This window comes from Vombatus ursinus, unplaced genomic scaffold (assembly GCF_900497805.2).
Source record: "Vombatus ursinus unplaced genomic scaffold, bare-nosed wombat genome assembly UNPS02014797.1, whole genome shotgun sequence".
Taxonomy (NCBI): domain Eukaryota; kingdom Metazoa; phylum Chordata; class Mammalia; order Diprotodontia; family Vombatidae; genus Vombatus; species Vombatus ursinus.
Window position 1 is genome coordinate 5,427,238 of NW_020954575.1, and position 18,635 is coordinate 5,445,872.

An 18,635-nucleotide genomic window follows, 5' to 3' on the forward strand; every position below is an offset into this window, starting at 1 on the left:
AAAAACCTTGCCTTATATTTTACAGAAAAAATTGAGACCTTTTGCCACAAGCCACCTCTTCTCCCTTCTTCCTCATCTTCTATGTCTCAGATGCATTCTGCCACTATCTGCTCCTTCACCCCTTTCTCACATGATGAAATGACCTTACTCCTTACCAAGGCTAACCCCTCTACTTGGTAAGTGATCCTATTCCATTGCATCTGCTCCAACAAATTGCCCCCACCCTCATCATCCCCAATAGATCACTTATTTTCAGTTTCTGCCTTTCGTCTGGCTCCTTTCCTACTGCTTATAAATATACCCATGTCTCCCCCATCCTCAAAAAACCCTTATTTGATTCTTCCACCCCCAATAACTATCATTCCATATCTCTTCTGCCCTTTTTCCTTGAAAAGGCCATCTATAGTAGGTGGCTCCACTTCTCTCCTCGCACTGTCTTTTTAACCCTTTATAGTCCAATTACCGACCTTATCATTCCACCAAAACTTTTCTCTCCAAAGTTACAAATGATCTCTTAATAGCCAAATCCAGTGGCCTTTTCTGTCATTTTCCTCCACCTCTCTGCAGCCTTCGACACTGTTGATCACTCTTTCCTCCTCTCTCAGTTTTTAGGACACCAGTTTTCTGGTTCTCTTCCTACCTATCTGACCATTGCTTCTCTCCCTTCCTTTGCTAAATCCTCATCCAGATCATGTCCTCTAAGCGTAGATGTTATATAGGGGTTCTATCCTGGACCCTCTTCTCTTCTTTCTCTATAGTACTTCACTTGGTGATCTCATCAGCTCCAGTTGATTTAATTACTTTCTCTTTGCTAATGATTCTCAAATCTTTGTATCCTGCCTTAACTCTCTGCTGACTTCTGTTAACAAAAGACACCTCCCCAGGCCTATAAAGGGACCTGAAATGAAACAGAGTCCAATCACAGATTACAAAGCATTGTCTGAGAAAAGGCTTGCAAGGAAGAGAAGATCCTACAAGGGAGTAAAAAGGGAGAGAGAGTTCTCAGCTCCTCAAAGGGGAATAGGAAAAGGGTGAGATATTATAGTTTCTAGAGGCTTTCGGATGAGAAATGGGGTTAGGGGATGGTGTGGTTAAGGGAGAAGTCATCTGTAGACAGAATAAGCCAGGCAGCAGGATGTTTAGAAACTGCCAAGTAAGGTGTTGAATCTGCAGCTTCTTCTGCTCAAGGTTGCCCTTGAGCTTATCAAGGCTTGTTCTGTGGTTTCTGGAAGCTACAGGCATCTCCAAATTCAGCTAGAATTCACTCGCAAAGGATCACTGGTATGTCAAGCAGCCTTGAGCCTCAGAAATCCTTCTGGTTGACTGGTTGTCATGTAACTCCATTGTTCTGCTCCTCTGTGAAGAAGGGAAGTTCTAACATAATAGTATATTCATTACAAAGCCCACGTTCACACCTCCACTTGTACATCTCCAGTTGACTTTCAGACATCTTAAACTCAGTATGTCTAAAATCGAACTCATTGTTATTCCCCCTAAACTCTCCCCAACTCCTCTGCCTTCCCTATTACTGTCCAGAGCAACACCATCCTTCTAGTCCCTCAGGCTGTCAACCTAGATGTCATCCTTGACTCCTCATTATCTCTCACCCTCCATATCAAATCTATTACTGAGGCCTATCTATTTCAGTGTCTCTCCAGTATACCCCCTTCTCTGCTCTGACACTGCCACCCTTCTGATACAGGCCCTTATCACCTCCTACCTAGACTATCGCAATAACCTGCTGGTGGGTCTGCCTGCCTGAAGTCTCTTCCCCTTCTAATCCAGCCTCCATTTAGTCACCAAAGTGATTTTCGTAAAGCACAAATCTGACCATGTGTCCCCCCCACCCCCGCCAAGTAAACTCTAGTGGTTCCCTAGTGCTTCTAGGATTGAATACACATATCCTCTGGTTAATATTCAAAGCCCTTCATAACCTAGCCCCTCCTACCTCTCCAGACTTCTTACACCTTACTCCTTATCACATATTCTTTGATCCAGTGACATGCTCCTTGTTGTTCCATAAATAACACATTCCATCTCTCGATCTTTGGCCATTTTCTCTGGTTGTCCTCCGTGCCTGGAATGTTCTCCCTCCTTTCCACCACTGACTTTCCTTGCTTCCTTCCAACTGAAATCCCATCTACAGGAAGTCTTTCCCAACCCTTCTAGTGCCATCCCTCTATTATTTCCTGTTTTTCCTGTATCTAGCTTGTTTGTGCATATTTGTTTGCTTGTTGTCCCTCCCATTAGATTGTGAGCTTTTTTTTGTATCTCAATTGATTAACACAGTGGCTGGCACGTTGCAGGGACTTGATAAATATTTTTTGGATAAATGTTTTCTGACATGTGCATTGTGCCATGTGTAAGCATCACACCTCACATTCTAGAAAGAGGAATAGTAATAATAGCAGCTAACATTTATATAGTGCTTTAAGGTTTGCAAAGTATTTTTAAAATATAATTTCATTTTATCCTTACAAGAACTCTGGGAGGTAAGTGCTATTATTATTCTTGTTTTACAGATGACAAAATTGGGGCAGAGAAAAGTTAAGTGACTTGCACAAGGTCACATAGTAAGCATCTAAGTCAGGATTTGAACTCCAAGATTCCAGGTCCAGCACTCTGTCCACTGTGCCACTTGTCTTCCTCATAAGAAAGGAAAAACAAAATGAGAGTACCTTTACTCCATTTTGAAACTGATGCAGTACCTCTTCCCTGTTCCTCTTGTTCCCCTCTTGGTGAGAGTGGAAGAAGAAGGGACCAACCCAAAATTTACTGCATCTTTCCAAAGTTCCACACCTTTCAGAGAAAAGCCATCCGTGGCCTACCAGAAGTCACCCAAGGTCTCAAAGACTTAGAGTCTCACCTGTTTGTCCCCATTTAATAAGCCTAGTAGAATGTAAGTTACTTAAAGGCAGAAACTATGTATTACTTCTGGCATCAGTACTTTGCATGTAAATTGTTGTTGCTGCTGCTGTTTAGTCATTCAGTCATGTCCAGCTCTTTGTGACACCATGGGCCATACCATGCTAGTACTGTCCTTGGAGTTTTCGTGGCAAAGATATTAGAGTGGCAGTAGATTCAGGCAAACGTAGCTTAAGTGATTTTTCCAGGGTCATGCAGCTAGTAAGTGTCTGAGGCTGGATTTGAACTCAAGTCTTCTCAACTCCAGGCCAGGTACTCTATCCACAGAACTACCCAGTTGCCTCCTTTGCATATAAATGGTACTTAGCAATTGTTAATTGAATTAGATAAATTCAATTGAATAAGTGACATGTGATTAAGTACTAACATCTATGATTAAGTGTTTAAAGTCTTCTTTAACCATTGATTGTACAGACTAGAATAGTTAAAAGTAGTTTTGGAGCCCAAGAGACTAGGATAAAAGAGGGTTCCACTGGTTTCCTAGATAATTTAGAACTTACCATGTATCTCTCCACAGAAATAAGGTTATGAATAGTTGTAGGGTGTAGTTGAAACAGTTATTTCACCTCAGGTACATTATTTGCCATTAGTCTAAAACTGATCATTGTTCTTCTTGAAAACAAAATGTTCAAACTCCTCATACTCTCAGATATGTCCTTCTCTAACAGAAGATATGAAATAATGTTTATGGTATTCTTGGACATAGGAAAATTGATAGAATATAGTTATGCAGTTGAGGGTGACATTTTGCTTCATCAAATAAAACACTTGGCACAACCCTGGAGAATGATTTTCCTGAAACTACTCACTGTAGTCACTTTTCTCCAGAGATCTCCCCCAAGCTAGTCACTGGTGATGTGAAGTAATGAAAGAGACCTCCTCCCTTTGATTGGTGCCCTACTTCAGGGAAGTGAGAAAAGAAAACACTGCTCTTGGGGAAAAGGAGTCTTTTATCCCTTTTAGGCATCTAGGCACTTCCCTTGGCACCACACCTCTCCTCTCCCTCCCTCATTACCGTAATTACTTCTTGGGAGAAATCCTTCTTGGGCTAGTCTGATAGAGAAGAGTAGGACCTAGAACTGATAGTTAAAGAAAGACTGAAAGGTTTTTCTTCCAGATTAGTCCAAAGGCTTGAACTAGGATACTTTTTTTTTAAAGACATTATTATATGGAATATTTATTTCATTAAATGTATCCAAATTAGATATAAACAAAGTGGTATTCATTTTTAGAAAATTTGAGTTTCAAATTATCTCCCTCTTTTCCACCTTTCCCTTGTCCCTTGAGAAGGCAATGAATGTGATTTAGGTTATATGTATGAAGTAATGCAAAGCATAATTCAATTTTGGCCATGTTGTAAAAGAAAACATACAGAAAAAAACAAAGAAAGATAAAAAAGAACTAGGATACTTTTAAAATGCATTCTTACTATTTCTTAAAGAGAAATGAGGGAAGAGAAGTTTTGACTGCTTCCACCATTATCAGAGAAACTGGCCTCTAACCTGTTGGATTAACCAGAGCCAAACAGAACAGGATAGAGACAGGAGAGTCAGGAATCAAACAAGTTTAATTTCAAAGTGAGAGAAATGGCTTGAAAGCCAGGAGGGAGCAAGACACATGTGCCGCACTCCCCACAACCACACCTTGGGGGAACCTCTCTAGTGTGGCTAAACCTTGATTTATATATTTGTGGCTAAACAAAGAATCAAACACTGTAGCAACAGTACAGAGGCAAAGCAGCAACAGTGAGGCAAGGTTGTACAGTGACAAAAATTCTGTTCATAGCAGGGCTTCATGTCTGGGGCTTATTGGTGCTTGCTCAAGCTCAGGGATCATTAGTTCTGTGATTTAGTTGCAGCAGTATTCATCCAGAGAGTGTGTGCAAAGGACTGTTGTGCCAAGCTCAGGGCACAGCTTACATTCTGGGCCTTAGCTCGGGAAAACAGGGTGTCTCCTAATAATATCTTGACAATGGCTTTTGCTGGAATGAATGAAAACACATTAAGGGTTTGCTGTGTGCCAGGCACTGTGCTCAGTAAGCACTAAGAATACAAAAAACAACAAAAGAAAGTCTGAGAAGACACATCTAGGGGAAGTAGTATTTTGATCTGAGAAGTCACTGAGCTGCTGGGTAGAGTGAAAGGCAATTGATTTATCTTTTCTTTTTTTTTTTTTTTTTAATTTTTAGGCATTTGGGGTTAAGTGACTTGCCCAGGGTCACACAGCTAGTAAGTGTCATGTGTTTGGTCTGAGGCTGGATTTGAACTCAGGTCCTCCTGACTTCAGGGCCAGTGTTCTATCCACTGCGCCACCTAGCTGCCCCTGATTTATCTTTTCTAGGAATGATAGAGTCACCTTACTCTTCTCAGAACAAGAGGTACCAAGTGAGGAATGGGGTGGGGTATATTACAATGGCTGGAGGGCAGCACAGGGTGTCGGGGGGACCTAGATGTGGTGAAGTCTCTCTCACCTATTAGGAGTGCTGGGTCCAAGTATGGAGGAGATTGGCAGGAGAAGCCCAAGGAATACAGCACCTCTCTCACTATAAAGTCTTCTTTTTTGACGAATGCCAGTGTAAAGTAATTTCTTTTAAAAATTTTGTATTAATACATTTTGTTCTAATTTGACGTATTAATCATTTCCCAGCAAACAACCATCTTATAGTGCTGTCTGTAAAAAAAAAAAAGTTAAATAAAACTGCCTTAAGGGGGTGATTGTGGTACAGTATTTGTTACTTTCCAATTTTTCTAAGAAAAATCCTTTCTAACATCATTCCCTTAATAGGAGCATTCTATGGAGTCACCTCATTCAGTAGATTCTTCTGAGGATGTAACAGATGAATTTTTAACCCCTGATCCTGATTACTTTTACACCCCAACTGTTCAAGGACATTTAGAAGTTAAGGTAAAAGTTAAGTCCCTGGTAAGGTATATTTTGATGTTCTACAGCCATAGTTTTTCCTAGAGCTTCATTTGTATTTGTGAATTCTGGGCAGTACATGTTTGGGGAAAAAAAAGTCTTTGAAAATTGAAGGCCCATGAGTCTTTTATACAAAAATTACCATTCTAAGAATAATGTCTCACTTTCACTTACATTCTCTTATTGACATCATAATCTTGTGAAAGAAGAAAGAAAAGTATTTCTCTCTTCCTTCACTCCCACCCCACGGAGAAACAACCAGAGCCAGTAAGCGACTTGCCTTGGACATGCCGCTTTAGTGGGAATGCAACTTGGATAAGAACCCAGAGGTTTTATCCACTGCACTGACCTTGCCTCAGGAATTATGAGAAAACCAGATTTGCACAGTGTATTTTTTTTTATCAACAACACTCAACAATTTACATTTCTGCTCAGTGAATTTTTCAAGTTTACTAGTGTAGTTCCTCCTCTGCTCGTTTCTACCCTCCCCCGACCTAGTTCACTAGTAAAAAAAAAAAAAATGGAAGAACTACATCCCGTCAACCCAGAGGTGTGGGGAGGAACAGCCTCTTCTTTGGAGCTCTTGAAAATTTAAGGCAGGGCTATTGACTGGCTAACATTTGTTCTGCTTTAGGGATAAGGGATTGTTCATGCTTCTTCATCTGTTTTTAAGAAACCTTCAGCAGCTTTGGCTGTTAGTCTTGTGTCCCTGATACATTCTTCCTCACCTTTCACTTCATGAATAAGAAAGTACTGTGGAACATGGAAGAAGACTTTTCTTTCCAAAAATGGGAAATCTTGAGGAAGGAAGGGAAAGAGTATGTGTGTATACGTGTGTTGGGGAGAGGGAAATGTTAAATACAGTATTAATGTTTTAAAAATAACTGATTTTAACATTGTGGATCCATCAAACATTAATTTATTTTAGAAGCTAGTGTATTTTTTTTTTCACATATAAGATGGAATTACCTTGGGAAGAAATGTCAGTATTTGAAAGAAACTCAAGCAGCTATATTCAGCTTAGCATGCTCTTAAAATGTTGCTATCTTATATGAGTTCAAGGTTCTGTCTCTTACAGGAAATATTCTTTATTCCCTTCATCATTTGTGCTCTCTCTCTTCTCCAACTACATGTTATATCCCCACCCTTAAGTGTAGCTCCTTAAGAGCTGGAATTTTACATTTTGTGTTTATATTCTTGGTGTCTATTTCAGGGCCTTCGACCCAATGGGCACCTAATAAATTGATGCTTGTTGGTTACCTTACAACTGAATAATAGACGCTTAATCCAGGTGCCCAGGTTTACTACCTCAAGCCATATTCAAGTCCTCACACTCTTGTCACCCCTTCTATCATCAGTTGCCTAGTCTGCTTTCAACTCTTTCTCTCTTTTCACCCCAACACCACCCTCAGCCTGGATTGCTGCAGTAGTGTTCTAATTGATCTCTCTCTCCCTTAAGTGATCCTCAGTTTCTCCTCTGCTCAATACATTCCCCACACAATTGCCAAAGTGATTTTCCTAAAACAAGGGCTGACTCTTTTATTTACTAAATTCCATTGGTTGCTTCATACTTCCAGATTATTTGATGTTTGGTATTTAGTACGCTTCACAAATTGGTCCCAATTACTTTCTAACTTTATAGAACTCATCATTATACACTCAGTGGTTCAGCCAAACTAACATCCTTGCTGTTCCCTGAAGATGACACTCTAACCTCCATTTCTGTCTTTGCACAGATTGTCTCCCAAATTGTGGAATACACTCACTTATATACTCCACCTCTTAGAATCCGTAATTTCCTTAAAAGCTCAACTCAAGCATATTTTCTACAGAAGTCTTTTCCTTATCGCCCTAAGTGCTAGCTCCTTCCTCGACAAAATTGCCTTATATTTATTTTGTATCCATTTTTAGTTCTTCGGAGACTTATATTCCATATCTCACAGCTATGCAGCAATATAGGTAGAATGTTGCTATTAAAAGCTGGACTTTTGCCTCCATGGGAAGCCTGGAGATCATCAAAGGAGCTTTGCAATTTCATAAAGGCAATTCAGCCCACTCTTCTCCAGTTCAACTCACGTCCCAATTTTCTGTTCCCTTATACTGCTGGTCCCATGCATACTGATGGATAAGTTCTTAAAGGGTAGCCATCCAAATGCGTGTCATAATCTAGACAATAAACATGTTTCATTCACTTGATCTTTCTTTTGTATGATGAGGTCAATGGAAAAATATATGGTGCATGTAAGCAGGCATACATATAATCCATGAGGACATGAGATGAACAGAGTAAAATATTTCATCAAGGAAGGGAATGATAGGGTAGTTATATGGCAAGGGTGAGGGATAAGAGTGGATATCCCAGCTGTTCCACTGGTGCTCACAATGTCAAGAGACTTCATTAGAGGCCTTCAGCACTTTGTGTGGACCCCTTGTGGCAAACTTATTATAAGAGATGGACAGGAGTTGAGCAGGATAGCTGGCAGGGATGGGTCGTAATTTGCATTATTGGAAAGAATGCCTAAATCTATAAGTTCACAGATCCATTTTCATATCTGAGTATATTTTGCTTATACTTAAATATTTGTATGTCTGGTCTCTCTAAATAGAATACAAACTCTTTTAAGGAAGAGAATGTTCCATTTTTGTCTTTGTCCTAATGTCTGGCACAATTCCTAGAACACAACAGGTGCTTAATAAATGCTTGCTGAATTGGATTAGACTTAGTTGAGTTAGGGGCCATATCTTTGCTGTTTTTTAATAATCTTATTTCCTTTGCAGACTTTAAGTCATGAAGAAGATGACTTGGAAATCACACAAGAAGTCTGTGGTGTCCAAAAACAAGACTCTGGTAATATGTGGTCAGGTCAAAAATCATGTACTTTCCTCCTGTATAAACTACTAGAAGGTTAGAACTAAAAGGGAGATTAGAAAGACAAGCATACCTGGGTGACCCAGATTGCATGAAAAGAAGGCAGATTTTTAATTAGCATTTTTGAAAGAAATATCCCAGACTCATAGGATTTAGAGCAGGAACGGTCTTCAAAGATCTAAGGCCCGTCCCCTAGTTCTAGGGTGGGGCACACAAAGTCACACAGTCAGTGGCATAGCTGTCATTGGATCCTAGATCCTCCAACTCCAGGCCCAGTATTTTTTTTCATAACACCACTGCCCTCTGTCAACTCCTGTGTCTGAATCTTTGGATTGGGAAATCATACTTAGGAATTATTTAGTTTAACCCTTCTCTCAGGGAGATTCAGTGACATGTCCAAGGCTACATGGACAGTTAGGAGAACTAGGACCAAACCACATATCCAGACTTTTGGTTCACTGATCCAAATCTAAACAGTCAAATCTCAACAGAATTGGTGTTTGCTTGATGCTTCATTAAAGAATGGCATCAGTTCATGGCATAGACATTTAAATTTGTCACTCATCATTTCCAAAGTTTATTTGAAATCAATTTCAGATTACCCCACAATCAGCAGCTTGGAGCATGGAACTTGTTTCACATGTGTGAATTATTGGTTTTAATACAAGTTCTGAAACACTACATATTAATGTCCTTCAAAGGCATGCACCCTGCCCACTAAAATATATATATGTATGTGTTAGATATGTCTAATATATACATATACATATATGTGTGTATATTTATATCTCCATTTGCTAATCCTTAGAACTGCCTAGGATCATGCTTTAGTAATCTTGAATGTGGTTTCTGAATCTGTTCTCTTTTCCTTCCACCCATGTTACCCTTACCTCTAATCCGTTTGAGACATTTTAAAATTTTGACCCTTAGCCCTGAATTGCATACCTTCTTACAGGCCACCACTTGTTTTTGCTCATTGGAAGGCAAAGGGGGCTAGAGAGCAGAAACAGAAGGCCATGTCCTTCCTTTATGTCCTTTTCCTCTTTTTTTTTTCATTCTTTCTCTACCCTTTCCAGGCATCCATTTCTCTGATAAGCCAGTAAATATATTAATGTAAATTAATTTTTAAAACAACTCCCCTCCCCTACAATTGGATTTGAAGATAGGTTCTGAAGGAGGAGAACCCAAAGGAATAAATATCCTGCAGTGAAATTTTAGGTACCGGGATAGGGGAGATATTTTAAGAGGAACATTCTCAATGCTCTTTAAATGCTATTCAGGACACATCCATGCCCAAGTCAGACTAAAATATGGCATATGGAATGGGAGATGTCACTGTCCGATTGATCTTCCCCTTCTCCATGCTTAGTACAAATAGCATGGCAGAAGAAGCAGACCTGTCAGAAATGATGACTTGCTTTGGCTAACATATCTTTGAATGGCCTGCCTTTAAATGACTTTCTAATTGAAGACCTTCTGTCTGAGAAATTGCACAGTAGTGCATTATAGCATATGACAGTGGGAAAAGCACTGGATTCCAAGTCAGGTTCAAATCTGGTCTCTGCTGCTTGCTTCCTTTGTGACTTCAAGCAGTTGCAAAGGTACTATGCTTCAGTTTCTTCCTCTGTAAAATTGGGCAGGGGAAGAGAAGAACCTTTTCTGGTTCTAAATCCTAAAATCTTAGTTTCAAGTAGTTATAATCAAGGAGGAGAATAGATTATTACATTGGGCTTCTTAGATCCTCCAGCTACTGTATGGCATAATTAAAAGAGGGTAGGACTTGGACCCAGCCAAACTATTTTTACATCTGACACTTCGGTGAACGTAAGGTGCAATGGAAAGAATGCTGGATTTGGAGTGAAGGGACCTATGTTCAGATCCTGGCTTTGATATTTATTACTTATGTAACCTTAGGCAAGTCACTTTCTCTCTCTGGTTCTCAGTTCCTGCATTTGTAAAAATCAGTGATCTATAAAGTCCTCTTCTAGAACATTCATTGGTTTCATAGAATTGGCCTGGAAGAAGCCTTAGACATCGTCTAATCCATTTCCCTCATTGTACAGAGGAGTAAATTGAAGCCCAGAGCTTTTATCACCCATGGAATTGTGTGAAAGAACCATGATTTACACTCTGGTCATTTGACTCCAAATCCAAAGTTCTTTCTACTACACTGTGCTGCTACCTCCCTTGGCCTGAATAGTATTTGACTCAAAATGTTAGAACCAAAGAATATTAGAGATGGAAAGTACCTCAGAGACATAGCGAATCTATTCAGCTCTTAAACCGCTCATCACTTAAGCTGCTTGTTGAGATTACTTATGATACCAGGATGAGGCTCAAGGAATTTTCCCACAGAATAATATTAATTTATGTATACTCCACAAGTTTCCCAGATAAAGATCTAATTTCTAAAATATATAGGAAACGAATTCAAATTTATAAGAAGAAAGCTATTCTCCAGTTAATAAAGGGGCAAAGGGTAAGAATAGACAGTTTGTAGAGGAAGAAAGACAAACCCTAAATAGCCATGTGAAAAAATGCTTTAAATCAATAATAATTAGAGAAATGCAAATTATAATGCCTCACACCCATCAGATTGGCAAAGTTGACAGAAAGGATAATGTCAGATGTTGCAGGGACTATGGGAAAATGGGTACGTATGCTGTTGGTAGAACTGTGAACTGCTCCAGCCATTCTGGAAAGCAAATTGGAACTATGCCCCAAAAGGTAATAATTTTTACATAGCCTTTGAACCAATGATGTCACTACTAGGTCTATACCCTAAAAAGAATAAAGAAAGAGGAAGAGAACCCAAAAAACACTTATTGCAAAAAACTTATAGCAGTTTTTTTTTGTGGTAGCAAAGAGTTGGAAACTGAGGGAGTGCCTGTTACTTGGGGAATACCAAACAGGCTATAGTATAATAATGTAATGGAATACTACTGTACTAAAAGAGATTATGAAAGGGATGGTTTCAGAGAATCCTGGGAAGACTTGAATGAACTGATACAGAGTGAAGAGTAGAACCAGGAGAATAATTTCTATCATAACAGCAGTATTGTAAGACAATCAATTCTGAAAGACTTAGGAACCCTAATCCACACAATGACAAACCACAGTACTAGAGAACTCATGATAAAATATGAAAAGGGAAGGGGGAGATGAGAGGTAGAGAATGTGGATCTGAAAGTGAAAAAGAATTAAGTGTAAAAAATAATAATTTATGTACATAGAATCCAATGACTACAGACATTTCCTTTCTCTTTCAGGTGGAAAAAGGTTTCAAGTGATTGAAAAAATCCTTGGAAATAAGTCTGAGTGTGTAACAGAACTTCAGTTTACACCCATAAGGTTTGAGTTGTTAATGTCTTAGTTGCTCCTTCAGATTAAAAGGAAACATTTTAATGGTAATATCTCACATTGATGAAGTGCCTTTGTTCAAAATTCTCCATCCACTTAATCAAAACTTGGCCCAGGAGGGCATGGTATCTTTAGGACTTACCTTGGATAATACTTTCCTTCCATTCTTCTGAAGCCATCTTATAATGGTAAAGTACTTAACCCATTTCCTCAGGGTCCCAGCTTTGTTCTCCATAGTTAGTGTTGTTGTGTAAACAAATATCTACTGATCTGTTTAGATAACAAGTATATTTTTTTTTCCTCCCCGATAATATAATAGCTTAACCCAGTTCATTCATTCATTCTACAGATACTAAGCCATATTATGTGTAACTTTTCTAGGCTACTGAGGGAGATTCAAAGATAAATAACTGGCCCCTGCCCCTGATAATTTTTATGTAGTAGGGATAATAAGTCATATATACAATTAAATATGACGCAAATATAGTAGTATGTTGGTTGTATACTTTATAGTCATGCATAAATATAATATACTCAGATCATTTCAATCTGGAGGGAAAGACTTTGTGGAGAAGAAATGTCATTTGAACTGGTCATTGAAGTATGGGTAGGATGTTAACAGGTATAGGGAGGGTATGAGCAGAGGCACTGAGATGGGACCTCAGGGAAGCACCAAACAATCCATTATAACTGGAGCATTGAGTGTATAGGGATTTTTCCAAGGTCAGGCTGGAAAGGGAGGTTAAAAGCAAATTGTAAAGGGCCTTGATTGTCAGGATAATAACTGTAGTCTTTATTCAGAAGGTAGTAGAGAACCATGGAAAGTTTTTAAGCAGTGAAATGACTCGTAAATGAATGAAAATCATTTATTAAGCACTTTCTTAACGTCAGGCACTACATCCCCAGCTGATGCAAATACAGAAGCAAAGCCAGTACTTGCACTCAAGTACCTTACATTCTTTTTTTTTTTGGTGAGGCAATTGGGGTTAAGTGACTTGCCCAGGGTCACACAGCTAGTAAGTAGTATGTGTCTGAAGCCGAATTTGAGCTCAGGTCTTCCAGACTCCAGGGCCAGTGCTCTATCCACTGCACCACCTAGCTGTCCCTCTTTTTTTTTTTTTTTTAAAGTAACAAGAACTTTTTCATTTATCTGGCTTTCCCACTCCTCCCCCCATTAAGCAAATTAAAAAACAACTACCTGTGTATTCCAGCAAAACAAATTCCTACATCAGCCATGTCCAAAAATATATGTCTCTCTGCATTGTGTTCATCATCTCTGTCAAGAAGTGGAGTCATTTTATCTTCATTCTTTTGAACTCTGGTTTATCATTGCATTGCTCGAAGTTCTAAAGCCTTGCAGTTTTTTTCTCTGTAATGTTGTTGTAGTTGTATCAGTTTATATGTCTTTTCTATTTCCTCCAAAATTATCCATTTCATCATTTATTTTGGCACAGGAATATTCTATTACATTCATATACCACAGTTTATTTCGACTTTCCAGGATAGAATATTTCCTTGGTTTCCAGGTTTTGGCTACCTCAAAAAGAACTACCTTAAATAATTTTGGATATATGGATCCTTTCCCTCTTTGATTTCTTTGGGGTATAGGCCTACTAGTGGTACAACTGAGTCATAGGGTATGCATAGTTTGGTAACTTTCTAGGCCTGATTCCAAACTGCTTTTCAGAAGGTATGGAATTCATAGCTCCACCAACAGTACTCTAGCATACTTGTTTCCCACAACCCATCCAACATTATTAATAATTTTCTCTTTTGAGCTTATATTGTAATGAGGGAAACAACTGACTTAGGGGAGTAGTGGCCAGGGAGGGGCACTCTGGTCCAGAAAGTTTTCTGGACCACATGAATCACATACCCCATCCAGGACTGGTTAGAGGAAAGGATATGCTGGTGAGGTAGTAATGAGGAGATTGTGAGGGAGGTAGTTGGAGAGTAAGGAATAGAGTAAAGTCTGTCTGGGGCTTTCCAGAAATAGTGTTTCTAGAGAGGCAGTCACCACCTAAAGCATCAGATCTTGTCCTTCCAGTTTCCTCTCAGAGAGGCACCAAGATCTGCACCAAGGAGAGGTCTTTGCTGGAGTGACTGACTTGAGAGAAAACTGCTTTAGCTTCTGGCCTCAGAGCTGTTTCCTACTTTAAGAAAATAATTCTGAGAGAAGTTTATAGGAAGAATTGGAATGAGTGTAGGTGATGACAGGAGGTAGAGAAATCAGTTAGGTGACTATTGGAGTAGTTTAACCAAGTAGTGAAGGCCTAATGGTGATGATTTCAGCCACTGAGGCAGGCCAAGGAGAGATGTTTTGTTTTTGTTTTTGTGTGTGTGAGGCAGTTGGGGTTAAATGACTTGCTCAGAGTCACTTAGCTAGTGAGTGTTATGTGTCTGAGGCTGGATTTGAACTCAGGTCCTCCTGATTTCCAGGGCTGGTGCTCTATCCACTGCGCCACTACGTGTTCCCAGCAGATGTTTTTTACTAAGCTTTTGTTCAGGTTCTTCAGTTCACCCTTCATAGAAGTGGCTGTCTACTCTGCTTACCTGTAAGGCCTAAATAGTCTCTCCACCTTTCAATGAGAACATGTCAATCATTCCTTTAAATATTGCACACATAAGAATGGAAAAGAGTTTTGAATAATCTATTTTTGGTGTTCCCCATCTTTGAAACAGAGGTACTTTTCACTCTGAAGAGCAGAGGAGAAAGGAGCAGACTTATAGTCAGAAAATCCCTTAGTAATTCTGGACTCTGAGTTAACAGTGTCTCTGCGATGCTAAGGGAAACTACTAAGTATTATTAGGAAACAGACTGACTACTGGCTATGGTCCCTACTGTGGAAAGTGCTACTCTTTAAAGAGCCTGCCAAATGCTAAAAGGGCCAAGGCCATAGGCTCCATTACTTTACCAGGCAGTTATCAGTCACCATGCCCCATGCATGAGCACAGGCTGAATCCTAAGCCCCAGAGGCTATATCATCATCTTCATTGTTAACAAGGGTAGCATTTATAAGGCACTTTAAGGTTTGCAAAGTTCTTTACAAATATCATCTCTTTTTATGCTCAAAAGCCCTAAAAAGTAGATGCTATTATTATCCCCATTTTGCTAATAAGGAAACCAAGGCAGACAGAGGTAAAGTGACTTATTTGCGTAGGGACATACCACTAATAAGTGAGTCCAGATTCAAACTCTGTCACTTGCCACCTAACTACCTCTATATAGATGTCTTTATGGTCAGAAAGGGAAAGAAATGAAGAGGCCAGGTAGCTCAGTTAAAAAATAAGAAGGTATTAGTGGATTGGGATTTGATGAACTGTGTTGTAGAGAAATTCACATTGTAGGGAAACTGTCACTTTCTCTTAATGACTTGGACAAATAAAGGTATAGATGACATTCAGGTCAGAATCATAAAATTTGAGAGTCTATCCCATAAGTGAGTATTGCTCTCCTCTCCCTCCAATAGCATACTTACATGTGGTCTTCCAGCCTCTGCTTGGACCCATCACCTCTCGAGGCAGTCCATTCCACTTTTGGACAGCCTTATTGTTGAGAAGTGTGTCTTGACATCAGGCCTTAATTGACCACTTTATACCTTCCTCCTGTTGTTTCTGATTTGACCCTCTGGGCTTAGGGAGAATATATTTAATCCCTCCTCCACATGATGGCCCCTCACATACTATCATGTTCTTCTATCATCTCTTCTCCCAAGCCAACAGGGCCAGGAAGGACAAGGAAAACTTTGGGTGACAAAGTCTGTATCCAGAAGGATTGATACAAATTAGTATGATGGCTTCAAAGAGAATTAGATGAAATTTGTTAGGGATAAATGGAAATTTTCATTTGGTTTTAAAAACTCAACTTTACAAGTATGTTATGGCATATCATAATGTGATCTTAGGCTGCATTAAGAGAGTGTAATGTCCTGAACTAAGGAAGCAGTGAGGCCATTGAACAGAAGACAAAAGGAATAGGAGCTCTGTCATCACGTATTAGAAGAACTGCCACATGGAAGGATGATTAGATTTGTTCTGCTTGATCCCGGAGAGCAGAACCAGGAACAGTGCGTGGAGGTTACAGAGAGGCAAATTTAGGCTCAGTATAAGGAAAAACTTTCTAACAATTATAATTGTATCCAAGTGAGATTGGTTGTTTCAAGAGACAGTAGATTTCTCCTAACTGAAGTCTTCAAGGAAAGACTGGCTGACCCCTTGGCTGGTGTGTCACACAGTGATTCTTGTACAGTTTACAATAGACAGCTACTAAGATGCTCTGAGATTTTGTATTTTGATAGATCAACCTGAAAAAATCCAAGTACTGTTGATTTAGTGAATTTAACAATGCTTTTAATTTAAACTGATTCAAGTAATTTCTTCATCTTTTCTCTTCAGTCTTGGAGAAGAAGAAGAAACATTAAAAGAATTCTCAAAAGAATTGAAAGAGAAGAATATGTATGTTGGGGTACTTTTTTTCCCATAGAGAGACTAATCTTAATTCTTGATTCAGATGGCAATAGTTTATAACTGATCCCAACTCATGTTCTCTCATATATGAGCACAGAGGGTCAAGCCTTAAGATGGTCTTAAAATCATTAGGCCCATGGCTATGGAACATTGCATATAATATCAAACTGCATATAATAGGGAACTTTTTCCCCTCTTTTTTCATTCTTCATTTATAAAGGATGACCTTTTGGGAGGGGAGGGAGGATGCATTGGGAAATACAGGGAATGTCAAAATGAAAGCAATTTATACAAATTTTAAAAAGAAAAAAAAAATTGAATCATGCTCACACAGGTGCAAGTCATTCTATAATTACACACGTAGAAAGTTGGAACCTTTACTCCCCATAAGTACTTCATGCATTCTTACATGTATGTTCTTCAATTGTCTAGTGACTTCATCCTGTATATAATATAGACAAAGAGATTTCAAAGCCTGTTTTGATCAGATAAGACCTTAGTGTGACATCATTATAGGAAAAGATTTGTAGTAAAATCTATTTTTGGTGTGAAGACCCCAATAATGTTGGAAGTAGTTGTCTTTATTTGTGGAGATCATTTTTAAAGCTAGAATTTCATGTCTAATTCTAAGCTGCTTCTTCACAGATTGTGGTGTTTTGAGAACTCAAGGTTTTGTAACGTGTCCTGGCTTGAACACCTTATACTAGCTGCTTGACCACACTCAAGTCACTTCAAACCTCTTTGAGCCTCAGTTTCCTTTCTCTAAAATAGATATAACAATACTTGCAATATTCAATTCAGTAATTCAATAAACATATATTAAGTACCTACTGTGTACTAGGCACTGTGCTAAGTGCTGAGAATACAAATAAGAGAAAGACAGTACCTGCCCTCAAGGAGCAGACAGTCTAACGGGGGAAGACCCCATACAAAAGGAGGCTGGGAACGAGTGGGGTTCAAACTCAGCCAAGCTGCCAAAGAAAGTGAATGAGCTGAAAAACCCAGGGTTCAGCCCTCTCTAGAAGAGTGAAGTGCTGTACTCTCATAAGCTTGAGAATGATTATTGAATAAGTGATTACTCTTGTGATTATCCTTGACAACTGGTAAAGTAGGAAGAATGCTGAGGTTGGAATCAGAAAAACCTGAGTTTGAGTTTCAGCTCAGATGTGTTATAGCTATTTGACTGCCTCATTGTTCTCCTCTGTAAAATGGGGATATGTTTATACTGCATGCTTTTTAGGGTTTTTGTAGTGAAAGTAATCCATAATCACAAATCAACATACAAGTGTGTTATAATAATTATCATAAGGACATAACTGAAAAAGAATTAATTACCTATCAGTGGTTTTGAACCATATGACATTGAGTATCACCTTCAGGGAATTATATCAGAAAATGTTGAGGGGAGGTCCTATTTAATATGATGAAAATGATATTGTGAATAGTATCATAAGTAAGTAAATTAATGTACTTTCAGATTTCCAGAAAAATCACAGTTTTTTGATGGTTTGTTATTGTTTTTTTGAATAGCCTTTCCTAATTAATTCAGTGTTTCCTTTTCAATTCTTTAGATCAGTGATAGATATTCAGGAATTGTCCAGTATTTCATGGGAACAAGGAAGCTCTTGTAAAGAAATTCCCTGCAAAACACCTAGAACAAGCCATGGACCAACCAGTGTCAGCACTCCACTCAACCCAGGTAACCACAAGACAGATTTCTCTGAGAACTAGTTCAACCATGGAAAGTCAAGAGTTAACCATACCTGGCAAGTGAGCTCAGTTGCTATTTTGTTTCTGATATTTGAATATTTGTTTGCGCTAAAGAGTGTAGAGGCAAGATTATAGTAAATAAAAGAAATGTCTGTTCTGGGGAGGGAAATAGATAATCAAATGCAAGTTTTACAAATGCCTTTGTAGAGACCTGCCTAGCTTGATGAGAAAAATGTTTCATAGTTTGCAAAAGGTGATGTCGGTGCATTTAGGATTAGATGCTTTTTAAAATTTCCTAAATATGTTTCTGACATAGTATACATCAGATGATTTTCTTTTAGTCTGATAGCCCTGGTCCTTGGTTCTTGTTTTATAATGTGATATT

The 18,635-nt window shown here is 38.9% G+C and overlaps 1 protein-coding gene across 2 annotated transcripts in view; it reads left to right on the plus strand.

The window, feature by feature from the left end:
- Positions 1–18,635, plus strand: part of TEX14 (testis expressed 14, intercellular bridge forming factor) — a 153,522-nt gene that overhangs the window by 110,653 nt on the left and 24,234 nt on the right. For both annotated transcript variants that reach the window (XM_027870356.1, XM_027870357.1), the window contains 5 exons: positions 5,710–5,829; positions 8,623–8,692; positions 11,983–12,064; positions 16,469–16,528; positions 18,112–18,239. In XM_027870356.1, coding sequence (XP_027726157.1) covers positions 5,710–5,829; positions 8,623–8,692; positions 11,983–12,064; positions 16,469–16,528; positions 18,112–18,239 — 460 coding nt within the window. The remainder of the gene's footprint in view (positions 1–5,709; positions 5,830–8,622; positions 8,693–11,982; positions 12,065–16,468; positions 16,529–18,111; positions 18,240–18,635) is intronic.